This window comes from Polyergus mexicanus, unplaced genomic scaffold (assembly GCF_030449975.1).
Source record: "Polyergus mexicanus isolate NDT 795.1 unplaced genomic scaffold, iyPolMexi1.0 SCAF_9, whole genome shotgun sequence".
NCBI lineage: Eukaryota > Metazoa > Arthropoda > Insecta > Hymenoptera > Formicidae > Polyergus > Polyergus mexicanus.
The window spans coordinates 128,364-152,850 of NW_027223329.1; the positions used below are offsets into that span (position 1 = coordinate 128,364).

At 35.8% G+C, this 24,487-nt stretch overlaps 4 protein-coding genes across 9 annotated transcripts in view; 2 read left to right on the top strand and 2 right to left on the bottom strand.

The window, feature by feature from the left end:
* Positions 1-115: 115 nt before the first annotated feature.
* Positions 116-2,179, bottom strand: Afg3l2 (AFG3 like matrix AAA peptidase subunit 2). Its single transcript, XM_070301442.1, has 6 exons — positions 1,787-2,179; positions 1,241-1,364; positions 820-1,135; positions 588-681; positions 345-507; positions 116-255 (listed from the first exon to the last, which is right to left on the bottom strand). The coding sequence occupies exons 1-6, from the start codon at positions 1,871-1,873 to the stop codon at positions 116-118; spliced, it is 924 nt and encodes a 307-aa protein (XP_070157543.1). The 5' UTR covers positions 1,874-2,179.
* A 585-nt stretch (positions 2,180-2,764) lies between these two features.
* Tfiifalpha (transcription factor IIFalpha) lies at positions 2,765-5,408 on the top strand. 2 transcript variants are annotated; one of them, XM_070301744.1, is made up of 7 exons: positions 2,765-3,009; positions 3,140-3,186; positions 3,276-3,641; positions 3,709-4,028; positions 4,144-4,433; positions 4,607-4,944; positions 5,047-5,408. In XM_070301744.1, exons 1-7 carry the CDS (start codon positions 2,986-2,988, stop codon positions 5,258-5,260), a joined length of 1,599 nt encoding a protein of 532 aa, XP_070157845.1. In that variant the 5' UTR covers positions 2,765-2,985; the 3' UTR covers positions 5,261-5,408. The 2 variants fall into 2 exon arrangements, with proteins under 2 accessions (XP_070157845.1, XP_070157844.1); XM_070301743.1 differs by having other exon boundaries at positions 3,270-3,641; positions 5,047-5,407.
* A 219-nt stretch (positions 5,409-5,627) lies between these two features.
* Positions 5,628-23,411, top strand: Lkrsdh (lysine ketoglutarate reductase/saccharopine dehydrogenase). Of its 3 annotated transcripts, none has more exons than XM_070301740.1 (11): positions 5,628-6,026; positions 6,292-6,774; positions 7,176-7,401; positions 7,750-8,077; positions 8,360-8,723; positions 8,839-9,161; positions 9,459-9,708; positions 9,849-10,112; positions 10,186-10,567; positions 10,983-11,135; positions 23,355-23,411. In XM_070301740.1, exons 1-10 carry the CDS (start codon positions 5,943-5,945, stop codon positions 11,096-11,098), a joined length of 2,820 nt encoding a protein of 939 aa, XP_070157841.1. In that variant the 5' UTR covers positions 5,628-5,942; the 3' UTR covers positions 11,099-11,135; positions 23,355-23,411. The 3 variants fall into 3 exon arrangements, with proteins under 3 accessions (XP_070157841.1, XP_070157842.1, XP_070157840.1); XM_070301741.1 differs by lacking the exon at positions 23,355-23,411 and adding an exon at positions 18,947-18,970; XM_070301739.1 differs by lacking the exon at positions 23,355-23,411 and having other exon boundaries at positions 10,983-11,280.
* The window catches only part of LOC138936383 (A-type potassium channel modulatory protein KCNIP1), a 47,228-nt gene continuing 34,229 nt past the window's right edge, over positions 11,489-24,487 (bottom strand). For all 3 annotated transcript variants that reach the window (XM_070301747.1, XM_070301745.1, XM_070301746.1), the window contains 5 exons: positions 22,342-22,411; positions 22,199-22,269; positions 20,310-20,582; positions 19,040-19,338; positions 11,489-18,535 (listed from right to left, as the gene is read on the bottom strand). In XM_070301747.1, the coding sequence (XP_070157848.1) occupies positions 19,291-19,338; positions 20,310-20,582; positions 22,199-22,269; positions 22,342-22,411 (462 nt within the window). In that variant the 3' untranslated portion in view covers positions 11,489-18,535; positions 19,040-19,290. The remainder of the gene's footprint in view (positions 18,536-19,039; positions 19,339-20,309; positions 20,583-22,198; positions 22,270-22,341; positions 22,412-24,487) is intronic.

Here is a 24,487-nt window from a genome sequence, read left to right on the forward strand (position 1 = left end):
AAGCAGTGGTATCAACGCAGAGTACTCATCTCTAATGTGTAATATAAATGAGATTTACATCAATGAACAAGAAATGTTAAATTACTTATATGATGACAAAATTATATTTATTTACTCACTTAAATCGTACACCAATATCTTTCGAATTTATTAGTTTTGCAGTTGATTCCATTACTGTACCAAAAAGCCCACCTCTTTTACCTCCTTTACCAATCATTGCTTCCGCAGATCTTCGCATGAAATAAATGATCAGTCCTAAAATATATTTTCTTGACGTTTATAATACACAGATATAAAGATCACTTTGCTGTTATAACAGTTAACAAAATTAATAATTAATTTACCCAACATAAGAATTTGTGGTAAATATGACATTACATTTACAGTTTCTATTTCATTTAGCAGTGGTATCAACGCAGAGTACTGTCCCATGTTTAATTCTATTTGTGCATTTTCTAGATTCCTTTCAAAAGTATCAGTACTTCCAATATTGAACCACAATGTATCCTATAAAACATATATCAAGCTTTGATATACTATCGACAAATAAGTGAAGTCTACCACTGATCTTGCAAAGGAAAACTTACAGAACCTTCGACAGTATGTCCAGGTAAAAGTCTTACACGCACCCACTTTTTATTTACTACTTCTAATTTATCAACAAGACCTTTGCTTAAATAACTGAAAGAAGGGAAGACGTATAATTAGCATAATTGTAAGTATTGACTACTTTCGATTTTTATAGTCAATATATATTTGCTATTTCATCAAAGCATATTAAGGATTTCATAAAATTGCATAGGAATATAATTGACTCACTTATATGTAAATTCTCTCCATGTGATCTCTTTTTGATTGAAATCCTGGGAAAGTATATATGCAAGCAAACCAGTTACTCCAAGTGTACCCAAAATCATAAATGTCTTATCCTTGTCGCCACCTTCAAACGATTTACCTCCTCGCTGTGAGCTGTCACTGAAAATCTTAAATGTCCACTGAAAACCTTGATCTTTGGAACTGGATGACGAGCTAGAGGTAGATGAAGAAGGTTTCTCTGTACTAGCTTTCTTGCTCGATGTCTCTTCCGCTTTTTTAGCAACATTTTCAGCACTTTTTTCAGCATTTTTAGTTCCACCTATATATACACAATACCATATTATATCAATTATTAACAACTATACGAATTTACTACAAAAGACAACGAGAGATCTGAATGAATAAGTATAAAAATGCCAGGAACCTGGTTTAAAGAACTTTTCGAATCCTTTAGGTAGTTCTTTACAAAATAATCTCCATTTTTGTTGCAACTCTTCAATCATGGATAACGTTGTACTATTTTTAAGCAGAGTTAAATGTCGCCTCAACTAAAAAAATATATCTTACAATTAGCTTAATGTTATTGTTCTAGTGTCAAAAGTATTTAAAAAATGACAAGATTTATGTCGACATTCTTAAAATTGCAGATACACAGTCTCCTCACGAAAATTGCTAATAACTATTGCACAGCTGATGTAAGCTACACGTTAAATTAATAAATCACGATTACGTAGAAAGGTGCAAGAAATGACAACAAACACGTGAGTGCTTTTCGTTTAGAAAGGATATATTTAGAACGTAAATACGCTAACCGCACGAATTCACGTGGATATCCGGAATTTGCGTAAAATGATCGCACACACAATCGAGCACCATGATGAAGACATTTATCGTGTCATTTTTGTAAAAACGCGCAACGATTACAGCGTATTATATCACGAATATTAGAGATGACAGGTTATGACGGTACCTGAAGCGTATCGAAATAACCTTTCTGAGTGGGCCTGAGAATCAGTCTTTCCAGTTTGCTGGCCGACGAGAGCATTTGGTGCGCCATACTTAGGTAGTGCGATGGACCTGCGATAGAATTTAGTCTCGTCTTTATTATTAACGTTTCGCTTAAATCTCGGAAAGCAACGCACTACCGGCCGCGAGCAACCATCTCAGTTATTGGCCATGAAGCGATATCCGCGGCTCGATGGCGAGGAAGATATGCATTGGCTCCGGCTTCGGATTCACCGCCAGTGCTGTCGTCATCGGGACATATGTATAATCAGTTCCCGCTAAAGATACGAGATCCTTCTCTCTTTGTACTTCGAATAAATTTTCTTGCGACTTTCTCGATTTTTTCCAAATTTCGAGTAAATTGAAAAAGATCAATCTTCTCTAAATCATAACGATTCGACAGTTTTAACTTCTATATATATATATATATATATATATATATATATATATATATATATATATATATATATGAATAAAGATGCAATGATTGATCAAAATGAGAGAAAGAAACGTCAAGTTACATGTGATTTTTTGATATTTTATACATTATTCAGAAAATTATATTTAAATTATTTCCTATTATATTTCTTTTATGTCGATACATTTGCATACTTTTATCTTTTTGACAAATTTCGCCGTTTAGAATTTTTATATACGTATGCATTCGATGATTTTGTATCAAACTCCAGAATATACATTTCAATAAAAATAAAAATAACCGATCAATCGCATATATATCTATTTCATCTAGATTCTTCAATCTAGTGATCTAGTGTATCGTTTTGATTGAGATGTGTTCAAAAATCCTGCAAAGAAATCTTTGCTTCTTTTGTCCTGATTGGTCAATATAGGATTTCCCTCGGATTTCCGAACGCAGAAAAGAACAAAGTGCAACCACAAAGGACAGATCTACACTTTTATATATCTATGCTTTATCTATGTTTCGAATTCTTTGATTGATCAACCAAAACCAGATCGATCAAAAGGGGTAAAGGTTTTTTTACTCTGATTGATCAATCGAACGAAATAAACACCTGTCTTTCAAAATGCATATTGAATCTCTTTGAAATCTGTTGAGATTACTTAAATTAGACCTGATCGATCAAATAAAACGCCCTAAATTGTAAATATAACATTAAATTATCCGAAAATTCTTTGTTAAATATGAATTCAAGCACAATGTCAAAGGTATGTATAGATAGTAGTTGCAATAATAGTTGCAGATTATATTATTGTAACCAGATATTGTACATTGTTATCTTAAAAGAAAAATGATATATTTACAACGTAACGCTACAAGATGTAATTTTCCTTTTAGCCCCCAATCGTACCATCTGTGCAGGAATTCAGTATTAGAGTACCAAAGTTTGTATCGCTAATATTTATATTTATTATTTTTTATATATCACAAATTTTTAATTGAAAATTAAATTTTATGAAACTTTTAGAAACAGTAAAAAGAAGCACAATGTCATGAGATTCAATGCGACTCTGAATGTAGATTTCTCAAAATGGACACAAGTAAAAATGGAACGGGAGAACAACATGAAGGAGTACAAAGGTATAGAAGAGGATATGCCGAAATTCGGTGCCGGATCCGAATTCGGACGTGATGCTAGAGAGGAAGCTAGAAGAAAAAAGTATGGCATTACCAGTAGAAAGTATAAGCCAGAAGATCAACCATGGATTCTGAAATCGGGAGGAAAGACCGGCAAAAAATTCAAAGGTATACGAGAGGGAGGAGTTAGCGAAAATGCAGCATATTATGTTTTTACCCATGCCGCTGATGGTGCAATAGAGGCCTTTCCTTTACATGAATGGTAGGTATCTCATAATGTTAATTGTTTTACTATTAATTACTGAAAAATATGTAACTTTCACATACAGGTATAACTTTCAGCCAATTCAAAGATACAAAGCTCTCAGTGCTGAAGAGGCAGAGCAAGAATTCAGTCGTAGAAATAAGGTGATGAATTATTTCTCTCTAATGTTACGCAAGAGATTGAGAAATGATGAGGATGGTGGTGATGACGAAGAATTAATGGAAGGTGGTAAAGTTAAGAGGCCAAGTAAGAAGGAAAAGGAATTGAAAATATCAGAACTGGATGAATGGATGGAGAGCGATGACGACTCGGGCAGCAACGAAGATGAGAATAAAAAAGGATCAGAAGATGAGGATGATTCAAAGAAGACGAAGAAGGGCAAAGGTAATAAACGAAATAATCTCTTATACATATATACATATATTATACATATTTATTTTTACATAAGAAACTTGTGTTACACACAGATAAGTATATATAGTTTAATTAATATTTTTAGATCAGGTACAAAAGAAAAAAAAGAAGAAGAAGGATGCCTCGGATAATGAAGCGTTCGAGGAAAGCGATGACGGCGATGAGGAGGGAAGAGAATGCGATTATATTTCTGATTCTTCTGATTCTGAATCAGAATTAGAAAAACAGAAGGAAATTAAGTCCGTCGCAGAGGAGGATGCATTGAGAAAATTACTTGCGTCTGACGAAGACGAAGATGATGAAGAACAAACAGATAAGAAGGAAGGTGAAGAAGACAAAGACGAGGATGAGGAAGGAAAAGAGAAGGATGATAAAGTGAGGAAATTTAACGCATCATTGTTACGGCACTTGTGGATAAACACTATATATGTTGCATATTAAGCTTTTCTACATTTTTTAAATGACATGAGATAATCCGTAACATTTATTATTAAGTACACTTCCTAAATATTTTATCTTATATTTCTCTAATACATATTGCATTACAGGATAAAGATAAACTCGGTAAAGAAACGGATAAGAAGAGAGACAAAAAGAAGAAGAAAAAAACCAAGAAGAAAGATCAAAAGATAACTGCTTCTGGAAAGGATTCCTCTAGCGATTTTTCTAGCGATTCGGAATCAAACTCTGATACAACGCTAAAAGATAATAAGAAGCCTAATAGCGCGCATAGTTCGAGATCGGCGACGCCAACGCCTGCAGTATCCGGGATCTCCGAATCTTTTAAGAGAAAACAGTCTGGATCTCCGGACTTGTCGCATGCGAAAAAATTGAAGTTGGACAATTTCAATCTAGTTCCAGTAACATCGTACATACCGGGAGCGAAGTATATTTTTGCCTCAGTGTTGAACAATAAATATATAATAATATTTTAATTTTTTTTTTTTTTTAATTATTATATTTATTGTATCTTTTTGTATCTTTTTAGTGAATCGGGTATTACGGAAGACGCGGTAAGACGGTATTTAATGCGCAAACCAATGACAACAACCGAGTTGCTGCAGAAATTCAAATCTAAAAAAACCGGTCTTACATCTGAGCAACTTGTTAATATTATGACTCAAATACTGAAGAAGATAAATCCCACCAAACAGACCATCAAGAATAAAATGTATTTATCAATCAAAGCGCAATCCAATTAACTTAACTAGGAGAACTGATTCTCCAATTAGTCGTTTTTATGATTATTTGATGCGTTTTTAATTACGCATTGTACAGTATCATTCAACTAATATTTAATGATAATGATACTTTCTGTAATGATGGAAAAATATCACTGTATTAAAAATTTTGCAGAAACTGTACAGAGAAATATCTTAGCTTCAAACCTATGACCTCTCCAATTATGGCGAGTATTGGACACTATCGGCATAACTGCGTATAATTATCTCTAATATTAATCTGTTTGCAATTGTTTACTCTTGATACGCGCGTAGCGTTATTCTGTTATTGTCGTGGCGCGTAACAAGAAAAATATTTTTCCGGAATCATTCTCTAAATAAATTTCTTTCAATAATGCAGCTAGTATGATAGCCAGAAGAGTCACGCTGATAACGCCAATGTCAAGTTTATCGGCGATTTTGTAATACTTCTGACATTTCTGAGCATTTGATTCGCGCAGTATAATATATATAGGCACGGTATAATAGTAGTAGAATGGACTCTGTTCGGAACGCATCGAAATACACAAGCGAAATTCTGCAAGAAGAACTATATTATTCCAATCGGCACAATCATTGCGAATCGGTTTCAACTAGTACTTAAGAGTAAATTTCTCAACGCTGACTTTTACACTGCCATTAAATCGATTTTGACAAAGGTGTGATGTGGATGTTAAGAGTGACCAAATCATGTCATCTGTTGACTACTGCAACTCGTGCCGATATCTTTAACATCAGATACATAAGTGTAAGCATCCCAAATAACGATTGGAAACGAACGATATATATATATATATAAATTCATTCCAAGAACTGACAAATTCTTCATCTTCAAAATCAGTTACTATGGATTAAAAATTCTTCAATCTTTTTTTTCTCGCGCCGTGTAATGAATTGTAATACAAGATGATATTTCGTGAAAAATTGATTAGAAAATATAGAAGATGAATCTCTTTGAATAAACTATCGCGCACCGCTTCAGCGGAGTATTCTTCAGCGTCGAATCTTTTCAGAATCTTAAGGGCAAAGTAATAGCCATAAGACGAGAGGACCAGTCAGTATGGGAGAGAAGAGCGCCATTAGCCCCGGCGAACGTTCGCCGCCTCATCAGGTTGGGTGTGAAGGTGATCGTGCAGCCCAGCAACCGACGGGCGTATCCCGCCCATGCATATCAAGCGGCCGGTGCTCTACTTCAGGAGGACATCAGCTCGGCTTCTATTATCTTCGGCGTCAAACAGGTACCCGTGGATCAACTGATACCCAACAAGACGTACTGCTTCTTCTCGCACACCATCAAAGCGCAGGAAAATAACATGCCCCTTCTGGACGCAATCCTAGAAAAGAACATACGTTTTCTGGATTATGAGAAGCTTACTGATGCTGACGGCCAACGAGTAGTCGCCTTCGGCAAATACGCCGGAGTTGCTGGTATGGTGAATATATTGCACGGCTTGGGCCTGAGACTGCTAGCCTTGGGTCATCATACCCCGTTTATGGTACGTGCATGTATTCCGGAAACATCGAAAAATCTTTATATTGATTATTAAGATATCGTTTCGCTAATCTCATATTATATTCTCAAAAATTACAATATTTCCTTATTGAATTTGATAATATTTTTTATCTTCTTCATATATTTTTTTTTCGAACTGTGAATTATATATTCATATAAGAATTTTTAGAATTAATTAATTTTTACAAAATTGTTGAATAGTGTAATCTATCTAAATTTTCTCACAACATAGATGACATTAAGACATTAAGGGATACATGTATTATCTAATTGATAAAAATTTATTTTTTCTTTGAAAAAAAAAATGATCCCCAAGTCAGACGTGATAAAAAAATGTATAGTATGCGCGAGTAAATTAAATTGCAATTATAATCGTTTGATTAGCACATTGGACCGGCACACAATTATCGGGATTCGGCAATGGCCCGCCAAGCGATCCGCGGTGCGGGGTACGAGATCGCACTGGGCGCAATGCCGAAGTCGATTGGCCCGTTGACCTTCGTCTTCACCGGCAGCGGTAACGTCAGCCAAGGCGGTCAAGAGGTCTTCCAAGAGCTGCCCCATGAGTACGTGCCGCCCGAAATGCTACGAAAAGTCGCCAAGCACGGCGGTATGATGTGTCGCTTTACAAACATTGTGATCGTTATTAATTAAGATTCCGATTCAAAACTTGTTTCTCTTCATTTGCCTCCTCGAGAATCTCGATTTTTAAGATTTGTTTTTTTTTAATTGCGGAATTTTAAATACCCGTGTTGCGCTTGAAACATAATCACACGATTATTTACAGCTTTATAATAAATATTGTATATCATCTCTTTTAACTTCTTTATCATTTCAAGTCTTGACGAATAGAAACTATTTTTAGTACAAGACTCACGGAATCTGCCCCGGAAACGAATTTATCTCATGCGGTAACAAACTTATCTTCGTTATTTATTCTTCGAATCGTTTCACGTAGATACGACAAAGATATACGGCTGCGAGGTACGACGTAGGCATCACTTGGAAAGGAAGGAGGGCGGCGGTTTTGATTCCGAAGAGTATGACCAACATCCGGAATTATACATTTCCACCTTTAGCAAGAAGATAGCATCGTACGCATCGGTCATTATCAACTGTATATACTGGGCCGTGGATTCGCCAAAATTATTAACAATACCGGACGCAAAGTATCTACTCAGACCCGCTAATACGCCGTGGTTGCCGATAAGTGTCGGTGCACCCGCCTTGCCGCACAGGATGCTCGCTATCTGCGACATATCCGCGGATCCCGGTGGTAGCATCGAGTATGTTTGTTTATCTACAGTTTTTGAAAAAAATGTGAATTTCTGAAAATTTTATAGAATTATATAACACATTATTGGAGTTAATAATTATATAATTAATATAATAATGTTGTAATTTATAATAATGTATTACCGTACAGACATAGTTGGCGCTATATTTTCTTGCATGCTTAAGATTTAAAAAAGACATTATTAAGTGATCGTATACATTTAAATTTATTTGATCTTTTAACTGCGATCTCCGCTAATGCCTGATTGATTTTGTTATATGCCTTTCGTAAGATTCATGAATGAATGCACGACGATTGATACGCCATTCTGCCTGTACGATGCCGATCGCAACAAGGATATGAAGTCCTTCAAGGGTCCCGGCGTGCTAGTCTGCTCGATCGACAATATGCCCACGCAACTGCCGAAAGAAGCGACAGATTTTTTCGGTAACCTCTTGTATCCATATGCTCTGGATATCATACAATCGGACGCGAAGAAGCCATTGGAGGAACACAATTTCAGTCCTGCCGTGCATGGAGCTATTATCGCGTCCAACGGGAAACTGACGCCCAATTTCGAATATATTCAAGAACTCAGACAGCTGAATCACCGCAGCAGGCACAAAGTCGATAACGGAGAATTGCAGACAAAAACGGTATAAAATATTCCTCCCCGTTTATCGTAATATTCTTTGAATCGAAAAGATTCTATGCATCAAACTATTTCTGATGAAATAATTAGCCGATGCACGATGAAAAATTTTGCAACAGGTAGTCGTTCTCGGCGCGGGATACGTCTCTGCGCCTTTGATCGAGTATCTGCACAGAGATACGAATATAAGGCTGGTGGTGGCATCGCAATTCAAGGACGAGGTTGACGTGCTAGCCAACCGGTTTTCAGGTGTGGAGCCGGTCTTCCTGAACGTGCTGGATCGATCAGATACCTTACACGACGTGATGAAATCGGCGAGCGTGGTTGTCTCTCTATTACCGTACTCGTTGCATCATGTCATCGCTAAAGCTTGCATCGAAACCAAAACTCATTTGGTGACAGCCAGCTATATGAATAACGACGTCAAAGCGCTGCACCAAGAGTGAGTGCTCTTATAAACGAGATTACGTGTCTATATCTGACAACCATACATTTAATGTCAATTTTATAGCACACGCATATAATGAATATTTTTTATAAAATTTTTTAGTTTTTGGAATTTTACAGCCGATGATGTTCTAATTTCCTGTTTCCTGTATCTTATAATTCGTGGAAAATAGATTAAAAATATGTGAATTGAATTTAATAATGGGATGTACAGTAGTAATATATAGTTTATCATCATAATAACATGTTCAACTAAAATTTCAACTAATCAAAGTCTTATTCCCTTACGCAGAGCCCAGCAAGCTGGCATCACTGTGCTGAACGAAATCGGATTGGATCCAGGAATTGATCATCTTTTGGCGATCGAGTGTTTTGACGATGTGAGACAAGCGGGCGGCAAGATAGAATCCTTCGTCTCATGGTGCGGTGGTTTGCCCGCGCCCGAGTGTTCCTACAATCCTTTGAGATATAAATTCAACTGGTCTCCACGAGGTGCATTGTTGAATACCTTGGCGCCGGCAAAATACCTTCACGCAGGACAGGTGATAATGCTTTGAAAAATTTTTCATATTAGTATCTCTAAAAAAAAGCTAGTTTATCGTAGAATTATTTCGAATAAAATTTTTGAAAAAGTTTTAAGAAAGATATACCAGTATCCATACATTTGTTTTCCGTTGTCCAGGAAGTGGAGATTGCCGGAGGCGGCGATCTAATGTCCGCCGTGCAAGAGCTAGACTTTCTCCCTGGCTTCGCCCTAGAAGGTTTCCCCAATCGCGACAGCATCGTGTACAAGGATTATTACGGTTTGCAGAACGCTAATACCATGCTACGAGGTACGCTCAGATTCAAAGGCTTTTCGAATATCGTGCTAGGATTACAATTACTTGGCCTGATCGATCCCAATCCAGATCCGATCTTGCATCCGAATGGACCGGACATCACCTGGGTGCGTACTTTCAATTTCCTGCGTACGCAGGATATATCGATTTTCTTCCAAACGCTCGTCGTTTAAATTCTAGCGAGTATTGGTGTGCAACCTACTTGGCCTGGCGAACGACAATATCTTCTATGAGAACTTGAAGCAGAAATTAGCGGAAAGAGTGAATTCGTGGGAACGCGTCAAGGCCATTGAGGATCTCGGTCTTCTGCAAGAGGACTTGGTCTTGAAACTAAACACTCCTCTCGACACGCTTACGCATTATTTGTCGAAGAAGCTCTATTATGAGAAGAATGAACGTGATTTAGTGATACTGAGACACGATATAGGTATACTTTGGCCGGATAACAGGAGGGAATCTAAAGGAATCAACTTGGTCCTCTATGGAGACATTACCGGACATTCTGCAATGGCGCGTACCGTCGGGTATCCCACGGCTATAGCTGTCAAAATGATCCTAGATGGTTCGTAATCTTTCTTTCTATGATTAGTTATTCAATTTCTCAACTAATGAAACCTGCTATACTAATTGGCTACATCTTTTCTTGCATAAGATATTTAAAAACCGCGATTACTGCCAACAAGAATACATAAACATATTTTCTACATATAATCAAATTATAAATTATTATATAAATGCAATCTAAATATATAAATTATATTTCCTCAATAAAAAATAAGCTTAAAGCTTATAAAAGATAATTTAAAAAATTTCTTTTTCGGAAACATTAATATAAATTATCGCAATGTTCTGAAAAAAGATATTTATTTGAATGATTTAGATATTAATCTACTTCAAAATATGGCGTATTATAATCAAATATTCATTTCCATGTGCGATTTTACTTTATAACATCTATACAATCTAATTTCCTTCAGGTGAAATTCAGCAACGTGGAATGGTACTGCCTTTTACGCCTGATATATATCGACCTATTCTTAATCGGTTGAGAGCTGAAGGCCTAGAATCCTTTGAGACTTCTAAATGGCTGTAATTCATTCACCACAAACCATCATAATCTTCTAACGACCGTATGTATATAATATACTCCTCTAATTCATCAAAAGAACTAATAAGAGTCTATATATTTTATATTAATACGTTAATGAAAAAATATGTATAATAAAAAAATAGTTTATATTTTTTTTATATTATGACCAAAATATGTAAGCTATCATATAGATATAATTAGTTTAAAAATAATACTTTAATTAGAAATACTAAACAAAATATGTGTTCGCGATAATCTTTTTTCATTTCCCATTCCCTACTTACATAAATCAAAAGCAATTTCTGTATTTTTAAATTCTCTCTCTCTCTCTTTCTCTCTCATTCTTTCGCATTAATAAGTGTTTTAATGAAAAAATCGGAAAGACGGGAAATATTTAATTTGATATATTTAACATTTATTGATATTACCATTCCTGTGTGGAAAATGGCTAACAATACAATGATATCTCGCTTATTGCAATCCTTTTTTTATCGCAGTAATTCTATAATCGCTTTAAGATATAATTAGAATGATAACACAGGAACACTCTTCGCTTCTACCCGTTAGAATTTGATTGGAAATAAATCGATTTTGTTCCGCGCCGGAACAAAACAATCGGAAACTTCCAACGAATTTGCACCGGTAAAGTAATTAAGCTGCAGCCGTGATTTGCACATGTCCAGCATCACACACGTCTATGGAACATGACTAATTGATTTGTGTGACGAATTCAATCACGCTTTGCAAGAATTGGATAAATCCAATAACGATGATTGACATTATTCACTGCTGACATTTTAATGTGCAGAATTTGTGCTGACTAAATAAGAGTATTTAAAAAATGGTAAAATAGTTAATTTATATATATATATATATATATATATATATATATATATATATGAAATTTTTTTATAACACTCTATGGAGAAAATTATGAATGTCATTAGCTTTCGATTGATGTCTTTTTCGAATGCGAATAATTATGTTAAATATGTATGTCATTTCTTATTGGTGACTTATTTTCTCATTTAAAAGCAGTGAATAGTTTAAGTTACATCGGTCTTTAATTTTGAGCCTTGTGCGTGACATATAATTTGATGTTTGCTCCTCGTTTCTAAAACTAAAGTTAAAACTAAAGCGCTGTAATCGTCGAATTACCGTCTCTTGTATTATACTAAAACCTATTACTATCACAATGGTGGTTACAATAATTTCTAATCGGCCTTTGTGTGTATCTCAAATTGCTAGGATGATCGTAACTTACAAAGTATTTATGAGGGCTTTTTAAAATGCACATTATTTTCTCAAAATGTATTTAATCGAAACTAAAAAAAAAGGGTATAAAGAGAGATATAGTTTAATTAAATATTTTTCGAAAATCCTCGTAAAAGAAAGGAATTTTAATTTTCAAAATAATCTCGCGAAAACAAAATCTGTGCAAGCGCATGCTATTTGTATGTGTGTGTGTGGAAAATTACATTCGCATTAGATAGAAATGAAACATTGACAGTAGCAAAGATTTTGAGGATTCTTTAAAGTGTTCCGAAAGAAACCACCCTCTCCTATACTCATAATCTTTAACTAGAGATTATCTATCGATGTCATTAATTAGAAACTATATATGATGATTTACAGTTGGCAGTATGAGACAATATAATTAACGCATTCTGCATAATCGCTATGTAGTATAACGTATTCTATATTATCACTATAGCAATAGATCCATACCCGAAGTAGGATCTCCGCTAAAATCGATCATAAATTTCTAACTGTGAGACTTCTCCATAAAAAAGTGCTTCCAAGCTCAACAATTGTATCATCTCTAATATATAACCAGTGATATTACGTAACGATTTTAACTATTGTAATAAACTGTGACATCCTTCCCACGAGCAATATTAGTCTATTATTCGGGAACCGTCCAGATATTTCGAGTTCCAACGTATTTCTACATTCGAATCAAAATGAAAATTTCTTTCCATTGTTCCTGTACATCAATAAAAATTATTACAAATATTAGAAAACACTTGAAAATAATGCAATGAGATAATTTAAAAAAATTTATAAGTATTTAAATTTTATTCACTCAAATTTATTTTTAAACGATTTATTAAATCTATTAAATGATAAACAGTTTATAATTAGACTGCAGAGAGATGATATCGTGTTATTATAGAATGATAATAATACAATCATATATATATATATATATATATATATATATATATATATATATATATATATATATATATATACACTATATATACCATAATAATATAGATACAGTCATGTTTAATTAACTGGCATAATAATCAATGTGTAAAGATTCGAAGGTCGAAATAATTTGCTCGAATATTGATAGCTCCGTTCGTAAATCCTGTTGACTATTTTATGCGCATTTATGTGTAACTATTGCACGTTTACGGGATGAAGACTGGTGGCCGCGCCGCGCTTGCTAAAAGTGTCCCTCGCTTAGTGATTGATAATGTCTAATCATAATATAATACTTCGACAATGTATTTAAGTTTAAAGTCACGCAAGAGTTTTATAATCGTACGGTTAATCTAAACGTAATGAATTGACTAGGTTGCTTTTCAGCTAGACTGCTAGCTACAGCTCTCCTTTTTTTCCCTTCTAGTGTCGTCTCTCGGAGGATTATCGCAATTGATTTAGTTTGCTATGCGGAACCGCGTCCGTTCATTGGCCAATCGTTCCCGACAATCGAAGGCCAATCTCAATCAAACGTACCCTCCAAATTAAAAATTAGTCATTGCATTAATTAAAGATATATTTACGTTTGACGCATCTTTATTACATACGCATTCGGTGATATGACATTATCTTAATGGAATATTTTGACGATATTAGGGTCAAATTAGTATCGTGGCAAAATTTCCTAGAGTTATACATTTCTACCGCTTCTGCACGTAGCTATATGTCATCTCGCTCTCTAATCCTTATGTTTCCTTAACGGTTGGATCTAACATAATAGATTCAGAATTTTTTCGTACAAATGTAACATTGTTCTATCGCAATTGAAAACTAAGGATTATAATATAAGAAAGAAAGAATATGTGTGTATGTATGAGACAAATTTATACTGTGTGATATATTTAAAAAGTAAGAGATAAAATTATCTTTAACCGAGTTTCTAATTTATTATTTCTAATAATTTACCGTTAACATTATATCCAGCGCTTGGTATCATTAATTTTTATCTCCTCAGGCAACATTGTGACAATTTATCTCGAGAATTTATAACGTCTTGTAAATGTGTAATGTGATACATCATTTGGAAACAAGCATATTTTAAATACTCTGCTTTGTGTAACGTTTCGTCTTTCTCGATTCATAGTTTATAAAGAGAGAGAGAGAAAGGAAGAAAGAAGCATTTCTTTTTGATATTACTTATTAAATATCAAGCAATGCGAAATATTAATTGTATTCAAATAAGAATCGCGTATCTGTGCATATTAACGTTTATGTGGGCAAAAGTAGCAATTATCTCATTATTTTTTTTTATGCTTTACAAGTATTTTTTTAAAAGAGAATTTATGTTTTTTCTCTCCTTTTTTTTTTCCATCAGATTGCAAAAGTTACTGATTATCACACGCATTAGATGCGCAATAGAAATGCTTTCAGAGAATATCGCTTCGTGCCTCGCGCGCGAAAGATAACAAAACTTTATAAAAAATATACGGTATTCCGTGTTTGTACAATTTATGCGTGTACAGAATATTATATTCTTTCACATTGAAATACGTACAAAAGCAAAGGGAAGTGTCAACTTATCCCGATGTTCATGCTCGCGCAATTCAATTAGGTTTGGAATAGTGTGCGAATAATAGCAAAAGTTCACTCGAAAAGTTCGGCTCAAAGTTTCAAAATGCAATTTGTAGTTTTACCAAAGTTCTCAAGTTACGTAACAAATTTTATAGCACACAACTGATTAACGTGCTGGCAGATTTGACATAAGTGTAGGTATTTACGAAAAATGTCTTTGATTATATTGTATATATCTTCGTGGCGCTAACGCAATATATGTATAAATTCATATTAACGAGAGACCATAGGAAGATATATATAATAAATATATCGCTATCTTCGAGATGGAATGAACAATGCGATCCTGTCATCTCTCATTCGATCATTTTTGCGTTGATGTCCGGGCATTACCAACAAGATTACATCGATCATTCTAAATTCGAAGACACGATATACATTCGTGTATCCTAAGAAATATAAATCTTCTGTCGATGCTCGACCAGTTCTTCGATCAGTTTATCTTGGCATTAATTGCAGCAGTTTTGCACTGTTGTTGATCGCGTGCATTGATATAGCGTTAAATGCTAATAGATTTCGATTCAGTTAATCGCATCATTCGAGTTTATGTAGCGGTCATTAATGTGACAATGCTCACAGAGTATCGAAACTTCCGATATAAAAGCTTCTACTTGATTTATTTTGTTTATTAAGTAATTATTTTCTGATAGATAAACATTGCGCGTTCCTGATTGGAAAATCGCTAGTCGTATAGATCGCCCGTTTCACAATCTGTCCGTAAGCGTTTACAGATTAATGGCCGGCATTGTACGTATATCTTTGTTCCAAATTTAGTTTTCTAACATTTGATGATCGTAGAGTTTTTTAGCCTCCTCTGAATACAATCGCGGACTCGAGATGCGGTATATAATATATGTAAAAGTATATAGAAAAATCATATGTAAAAAGAACCGCAAGAGATCCTAAAGAGAAAAAAATAAAAGAAACTGTCTTCTTAGGGAACCGTTTGAATGGTGTTTTACAAAAATCTTCTCGTGTCTTTAAATCTTCAAGAGAGATATTAAAATGTTCTCGTAACAATTTCGGTGATTTATCCAATTGTACGCGAATCTCTGTCTTATATGGATGATAAACTCAATCTAGTAACGTTAACGTTAAACGTTATTTGAACGCTCGTTTGGAAATCGCGATTTCGTCATTATTAATCGTTGTTATAGAGACGCGCCAGACGTAGCTTAGCAACGCTCGTGTATTCTTGATCCTCGTGAAAGCTAGTTTGCGGCCAAAGGTGCTCGCCTCTTCGCTCAGTAACGAGATCTTCTCGAGAGCAGACTCGATTGAGAGTGATTATACTTGACGCGCGCGAACTTGGTCAATCAAAACCGATTAAATTGCAACGATCAACGACGATTCGTATCTGCCTGATGCAAAACAATGGGGACATAGGATTTACTTGAAAAAGGTACACGATTGTATATGTATGCGTTGCATAGAGCGTATTGACAGTGTTTCCTGGAAAATAATGCAATTTTCCCAAAGTTGTACGATCGTAAACGTCAATTATTCGACGACTTGCGTGTTTTTTCTTTTTCTTTTTTATCTTCCTCTTTTATAATCGCGAATTTATCTTAACTATATAAACCGCACTATATTATTATATCTGTTTACTTAAATAACAGCTAACTACAGTAGTAGCTCTTTTGGTGTTTCATTGTAATCGATTTTGATAATTAATAATCGCCACTGGGCTGCTACTTGCTAGTCTGACATATGCTCGCACGTCCGCACGCCTACGACTCGCAATAACGGGATATATCAGAAAATCGATGCTTCTCACGCACGTACACCTACAACATGATACACACTATAGACGCTTATAAGGAGCCCGCAAGCGATCAATATCTCTTGTCAGTGTTTCAGTACCGACAATATAATTGAATGCAATAAATATCGCATTTATTATTATTACACAAGAAAAATGTCGAGAGAAAAATTGATAAAATCAAAGATGTATACTTTGATAAAAAACCTCATTTAATATTGTGATAATATTTTATTGCGACAAGTCGGGATGTAAAGGCCAAGGTGTACAAAAAGCAAGATTGTATTAATAATTTCTATTAATAAATAAAAATATATATCGATCGCGATATAAATTTCCGTTATTTTATAAGAACTAGGTAGAATTATTATTGACGAAAAATTCGTCAATAATAAATATTGAACGCTTGCGCCGCGTGGCCCAATCAGAAACAATCGGATCTAGAAAAGGACGTATAATGAAGTATCAACCTACGAACCTACTAACGAAAAATACGTACGTGTCAATATTTATGATCGTTAACGATCATAATGCGGCTAACGATCTAGTCGAGGAAAATCGACGCGTCGTCACTTCTAACTATAATCAATGTGCCGTGCCTCGCAGTTACTATTCACGATACATAATCGCTGCGATCACGCGATCATGATGAATGTTACAAAATTGGGGAAAATATAAAGAAATTGGCGGATATTCACCAATTACACGGGAAGTTGGAACAAAATAATAAACGCTAAAAATCAATTTGCACATATTACATTATACAGAGTTCTAAAATTAATGAAATAAATTCGCCAAAAAAGATAATTTGTATACAAATAAAATTTTTTTGTAACTTAAAGCAACTCACCAACCCGTGGGATTCACGTTAATCTCTCGACACGGGAGATTTTCTATAGCACGATCGCGTGAAGCATTATTAGGAGAAAATTATTCAAGTACAAAACGAGAGGAGACGCGTATTTGAGATTGAATCGCATGATCACGAGGATGCGTCGTTTCCAGCAACGCAAAGTCACGCAATCGATTCGTTAATCTTCGTGTTTAACACCTATCATACGAGCAGAATTGTGCAGATAACGCAAATGTTATTCAAGACAGTGAATGCGACATTTTTCCAATGTCCTACAAATATCTTTTTGGCATTTGTAGCGATTTATGATCATTTTCGTGCCGCATTTCCGACAACCACGCGTTGCACTTTATCACCGTTTTTATCGCCGTCTCGTCTCCACAACATTACGATTTGGTACAGATCCGCAATAACAGATTTTTCGATCGCAGAATTTGTTCGCAGCGAGTCATAGAAAGGAATACGCGCGTATCTTGTTTGAGCTTTCGCGCGATATCTTTTTATTACTTTACTATTTTCGAGATTATTCTTTTTAAACGCCATTCTTCGTATCTAATTATGAGATCGCAATGGAAGAGAGCCCAGGTACTTATCTCGTTTATTAATGTCAGTTGTATGACCTTAGATCGAAGAATCTACTCCGTAAATTGCGTAACTCCGCTTGATTCTTGTCAGAAATTGACGCTGTCGATTGCCGAAATATCGGTATCTCGTCGTCGCAGAATCGTCGCATTTCTCTGCAAGATTGTTTTGATGGTAGCGGCGGCGGCGGCGGTCTTGTGATATTTCGCGTGCTGTCTTCGAAGCGGCTTTCTTGTGCTTTCACTAAGCTTCCGATCTGCGAGGATGAAGATAACATTTTGCTTCTTATACTGCGACGTTTTATAAAACGAAGGGACAACAATATGTCCACTCTCCGATTCCACAGACTTAGACCTCGATTGCTATTTTATGTCATAAGGAGCCGTGCTATCGCGTTGCCCTAAAAAAGAGAAATTTTCAAGATTTTTAAATCAAAAAGAGATTTAATGAGATTGAGGAAAAAAATTTTGAAAAAATAGTAGAGTATTATAAACTCTGTAGAATTTTAATGAATTAAAATTGAAACGAATAAAAATTGAAAGAATAAAAATTGATAGTTCATTTCTTATTCATAATGATGTTTTGCTTTAATATGAGTTTAAAGCTTGATGCTTAGAGAAAATAATAATAAGGATTTGAAAAAAGAATTCGCGTGCGCATGGCAAAAATAAAAAAAGTTTTGTTCTCTCTCTTTCGACAAATTTCTGTCGAGGAGAAACCGCTACCGAATTCATCAAAAAATCCAGTAGTTGAATCAATCGATGCGCTTCATTAGCTCGTATAGCTATTCCAATATTCTCGATTTTCACAGGAACTATATTCGAGAAGTGCCTATCCCGCGGAAAAAGCTTTCCGTCGATCTCATTTTGGTATCGGGAAATCTAGAACGCTTCGAGAAATTCACCTTCAACAAAAGAGCGGCGCCTCCGGTTGGTTCCACCAGTGAGCAGCTAGGAGTAGATAGAGCTCCTGATCCTGGACGGTGTACCCGGGTGGCGGTTGAGAGGGCAAGGGCGGCGGGATAGGCGGCAATAGGGAATAGGACGGCGGTGGCGGCGACGGGGACAGGGATTGCGAGAACGTTGTCGTCGAGAGCGGCGTCGGCGGTGTCGTGTTGCTAACCGTTGTTGCTGATGGCTCGTCCTTAGCCGGAGATCAAAGCGCGCAATCGAACATCGCCAGTGATCGCGTGATCACGTCATCCTGCATGTAAAATTCGTCATATGAGAGCGACACGATTCTACTTTCGAGAGTTTCGGCTCGTATCAAATTTTTGCGAAAAAAGAAAAAGAAATCTATACATCTCGCATAGAATATTGTTATTATCGTGACGAAAATGCCGAACAAATTCGCGCAAGCTCCACAAACATCGATCAATCTCCGGCGCTCTTTTGTCCATTTTGTTACAAGCATGATACGTGCTTGTAATAAAATATACCATGAAATCGCGCATGCATTTATCGTTTGAGAGATTTGTATTTTTCTATTGCAAATGTAGAAAATATTACAGTTATAAATACTGTACATAAATTTAAAATTTTTGTGGTAACAGATGCTTCGATCGAAGAATCGAATTCTGAAGATCTTTATTTTTTAACGTAATTAAAAATAATTATTCCTAATTCAATTTCCATGTTAATTAATTTTTAAAAAATATTGTATATAATAGAATATCATATTTCTCAATGTTGAGAAGTAAAGAAATTTTCTTTTAAATATAATCGGATATATGTATAGTTAATTCAAGATGTATGACATGGAAAAAATTATGAGCTTTTCATTCTCTCGCAGAAGAATTTCGTTGCAAAACTGGTTGAAGCGCAATCGTAGTTAAAAGAAACAGCTCGCATATCTAGGACATGTCGTACGTCTCGAGGAACTTGGCGTTCATTTACGAAGGGAGGTGTACTTACAGAGTGTCCCAGATTCACTATGCCTTTTTCCCTTTCAACTAAGCCCGAGTTATTATTAAAATGTAAATAGCGGTGCCATCGTATGAAAATCGAGCTAATGCGACAGCGAAATATCGAATAAAGGTCAGTCGTAAATAAATGAAAGAATACGTTTAGAGACGAAAGGGAAGCGACGCTGGGAACACTCATTGTCAGTATACGTATACTTTTCTATTCCATCATTCTCGCAGTTATTTCACGGCCAGGTGGGGGGACACGTACCTTCAAACAACTTTCGATAAACTCCTCGATCGTAATAACACCGTCCTGGTTGAGATCGAGTTTCTTGAAGACCCTGTCCAGCTGTTCCCTCGCCTTCCTCTCCTCCTCGGCTTGATGTCGCTTACCCATGAGCTCGTGGACAGCCGTCACGACTTCGCCCAACTCGCCCCTGGTGATACAGCCGTCGCCATTTATATCATACAGTTTGAAGGTCCATCTCAGTTTTTCGTAAATGCTGCCCCGCAGCAAGGTCGACAGTGTCACGAGGAGATCCTGCAATCCCCGGGATTGTCTTAAAGTCGTTTAACTCGCGACGTTAAATCCGAAGCGTGACGAAACGGTATTTCGCCGCGCGCCTTTCTCTCCCTCTATTGTTCTCATCGGATAATCTCATCCGTCCGTTGAAAAATCGTCCGCTTTGTGATATTAACAAAAGGCGAAATAAGATTTCGCGATTCAACGAATAATGAGAAATAATTTGAATGTAAATTAACATCAACGAAGGCGAAAAACGAGAAGCGTGAACTGCACAAAATATAATTTCTCTTTAAAATAAATATTTATTAACACACATCGTCCGTCGTGAAATAAAATTGCTTCGAAATCCTAACGAAATTGCAGAGCAAGAAGCGTCGAATAATTTGATATAAAAATATTACAACGCGCGTAACAGGTTATTAATTATAATTGCAGTACTGATGCAATTTTTGAAAATGGGACAATGTATTCTTTGAATTTTTAAATTTGAATTACCAAGAGTTATTAGCTTTAACTGAAATTGAACGAAATTATGTCACCGTTTCTGCATTTTATTGCCAGCGGCATACGTAATTAATACTTTATGTAATCACAGAGAGATGGTTATAGAGTCATTCGCGGATGCGTTTATATAGGAAAACCCTTCGCGGGAGAAAGAACATTTTGAGAACGCGCGCGGGGTCATCCGGGGTGCGGAAGCGACGGAAATTAATCAAATGGAATTGTTTCCGCGTGTCGAGGGCATTTATTCTATTGTAGTTCAGGTCCCGTGTGAACGATGCACCGCATCGGACCGTCGAAAGGTTCGATATCGTACGTATACCCTCGTGCCGTACCGCGATAGATTTTCATATGCGACATTCGCGAAATGACGAATGATCGTCGACGTTCATTTGCCACCCTGCGCTTATCGCGTAAAAACGATTAATTATTCGTCCGATAAGCGACGCGCGCTCGATTGTCGTTGAGCATGTTCGTCGCGCCGATTATCGCGGGATTTATGCATAAATGAATCGCGTTCGCTCGTTTAGCGCGTATTCGGAAATTTCCCATCCGAAATCTCGTCCGGTGAATTTCACATCTCTCCTCCCTTGTGTTTCACTCGAGTGTCAACATCGACGTGTGACCGCGCAAGTGCAAACGCAAATATGCGAAACACCGGATCAAATCTGAATTAGACATATGCAAAATTAAATTGCAAGTAATTGCTTGTAATAATGCATTAAATATACAAACATGATGACAATTGAGCTACTTTATGCCTTTAATAAATTATTGTTATTATGATTAATATTGAAGCTATTTACGAAAGCTCTTGTAAATAAAATACATGTTCTCTTCATTCTACGAGATATATTTTATTTCTGGATATAATCGATTATAAAAATATGCCAATGGATAAAAAAAATATATCTCAATAAATTTAATAATTTACGAGTAGTGATAGTTTTGCTATGTAATAATTGTGTGTAATAGCGTTAAAAGAACTTGAGACCCGCTAAGAAAAAGTTGTTTGCACGATGAGGATACACGTCGAGCGCTGTCATTCGTTTAAGATAAACGCACAGCGAGAGCACAACGGACGATTTAAAATTAATGAAAAGACTATATTACACGAGAGACTTAATTACCCTGAAGCTGATGGCCCCGTTGCAATTAACGTCGAAGGCCTTGAACACGTAGTGGGCGTAGAGACTGGAGTCTGCAATTCGCATGAGGGGTGGCCATTAACTAATTACGCAAAAACGCGGGCTGTTATTTAATTGGAACTCACTGCCGTGCGGGAAGAATTTCGCGTAAATGTCCTTGAACGAGTCCTCGTGCACCACTCCCTCGGGACACTCCTGGAAGAAGAGGAAGAAAAGATCGTGAAAGATGATCGTATACTTAGTTCCGCGAGCGTTTTATCGTAGTGGGATTAAGCGACACTCTATATATTATACGCCACCGACCATTTACTCGGACAAAACCTACGATATTTCGTGTGGCTTGAGAAAATATATACATTGGTTGAACACTCGTTCTTCCATCAACCAAGCGCAAAATCACATGTGTATCGTTTTAAGGAGTCTTCTTAGTTTCGACGCTCTGAAGATAAGGCGATCTGTGGAAATTTTTTTAAAGAAAGTATCAAAGTATAAAATATATTAATTCTAAACTTTGCACGTTTATTAAACAATATTTCAAATATATCCTGAATTTTTTTCAAACAAAAATATTTGTTTGTTTCGGAGTTATAATAGTCCAACCAGGATACTTAAAAAAAAAATGTCGTTTGTGGCGAACATGATTCCAGCCGTTGTAGCCATCTAAAATAATAATAATAATAATGAAAGTTCTTAATCCGTATAAATGTGATTATTGCGTAAACTAAAATAAAAAATGGCAGTGTCTCGAACAAAAAATTTCATTTTTCACTAAAAAAATTGGTTAGTTTTATAAGTCGCAAAATTCGAATTTTGCAAATATCGACTTAATTTCAGTTCGCACGACAAATTGAAAATCCTTTTGATTTTTTTATCTCAAATGACTATAAGGGCTCATGGAATCATGTTCGCCACAAACAACAATTTTTTTTTTTTCCTCTCCCCAAACTAGGAAGACCCCTTAACTTTGAAATATTGGATCGCACAAAATAGTTTATAATTGCATAGATAATATCTTTATCAATTGCCATACTCTTGCATATATTGAATGAGGCAATCGAAACAGCGAGAGCGCATATATCATTAATCATCTCTTAAGATATTTCGTGAAGTGGTAAAGCTATCTCTCATTTTTATGCAGGAACGAATGTGAACAATGAGGATTCCGCACAGTATATCGAAGAACGTTGTAGCCGCTTACAGGTAAAATAAAGTAGAATAGAATAAACGAGAGCTCCGGGGTCGTGTTATCTTTCCTTATCATTTTCTCGTCTCGTATATTTCGATCTCCGTATACACGAGATTTCTTTATAACAAAATATATGGTGTAAAAGCAGTTTTTAAAATAATACGACATTTTGACGATACAATTCTGTAACACTCAAAATAAACAGCATTACAATAAATATTATTCGTTACGCGGTAGTATAATTACGCGCAGGATAATAACGTATTTGTTTAACGAAATAATATAATCATGTGTCCTAAAAACCAAATTGGGCTCGCAGATGCTCGCCGGAGACGTCGCTATTGCCACAGGAGCGAGGAAGAACGCTGCGAGCGGAGGACGTCGTCTCGTGGGACGACGGCGTAATCCCCGATTTGAAGATACTCGCGCTTCGTGCAATAGTCTCGGCGTGGAAAGATAATCCTGTTCTGGATGATCTGCCGACGTGCGTCGACAGAGACGTGCTGCTGGAAACACTGCCGACTGATCTCCCCTTCGAGATGACGATAACGAGAATCGAGGATGGATTTTATTGGGAACGCGCGGCTAAGGACAGGTGAACTTTCGCGTCTTATCGATCTGCGCGATTATGCCAAATATCTTCCCGCGATCGACAACTATCGCGTAAAATATATCACGTAATTACACATTAATTACGTCCGATTTTATTCCACGTTAATTGACCTTAATCTTGTTCCGATCTTATCTTAATCTCTTTCTCTCTCTCTCTCTCTCTCTCTCTCTCTCTCTCTCTAACTTCAATTAATTGACTTTAATAATATATAATATTAATCTTTCTTTAATCTCTCATTTTAATTTCCGTGGTTTAGTTATTTCGAAATATCTGTTTTATTCAAATGTCTTTATTTTAATGAGAGAGGTATTTATTCGTAAAATACGAAACAATTTTAATTTTTTTAATTAGAAATATTTCAAGTCATATAATTAATTGATAAGGCAATACGTGTTTAAACGATCGCGTGTATGTATATATGAATATTAATTTCTCTATTAGCGCAGGTGGGAACAGAACGATCCGGGCAAAT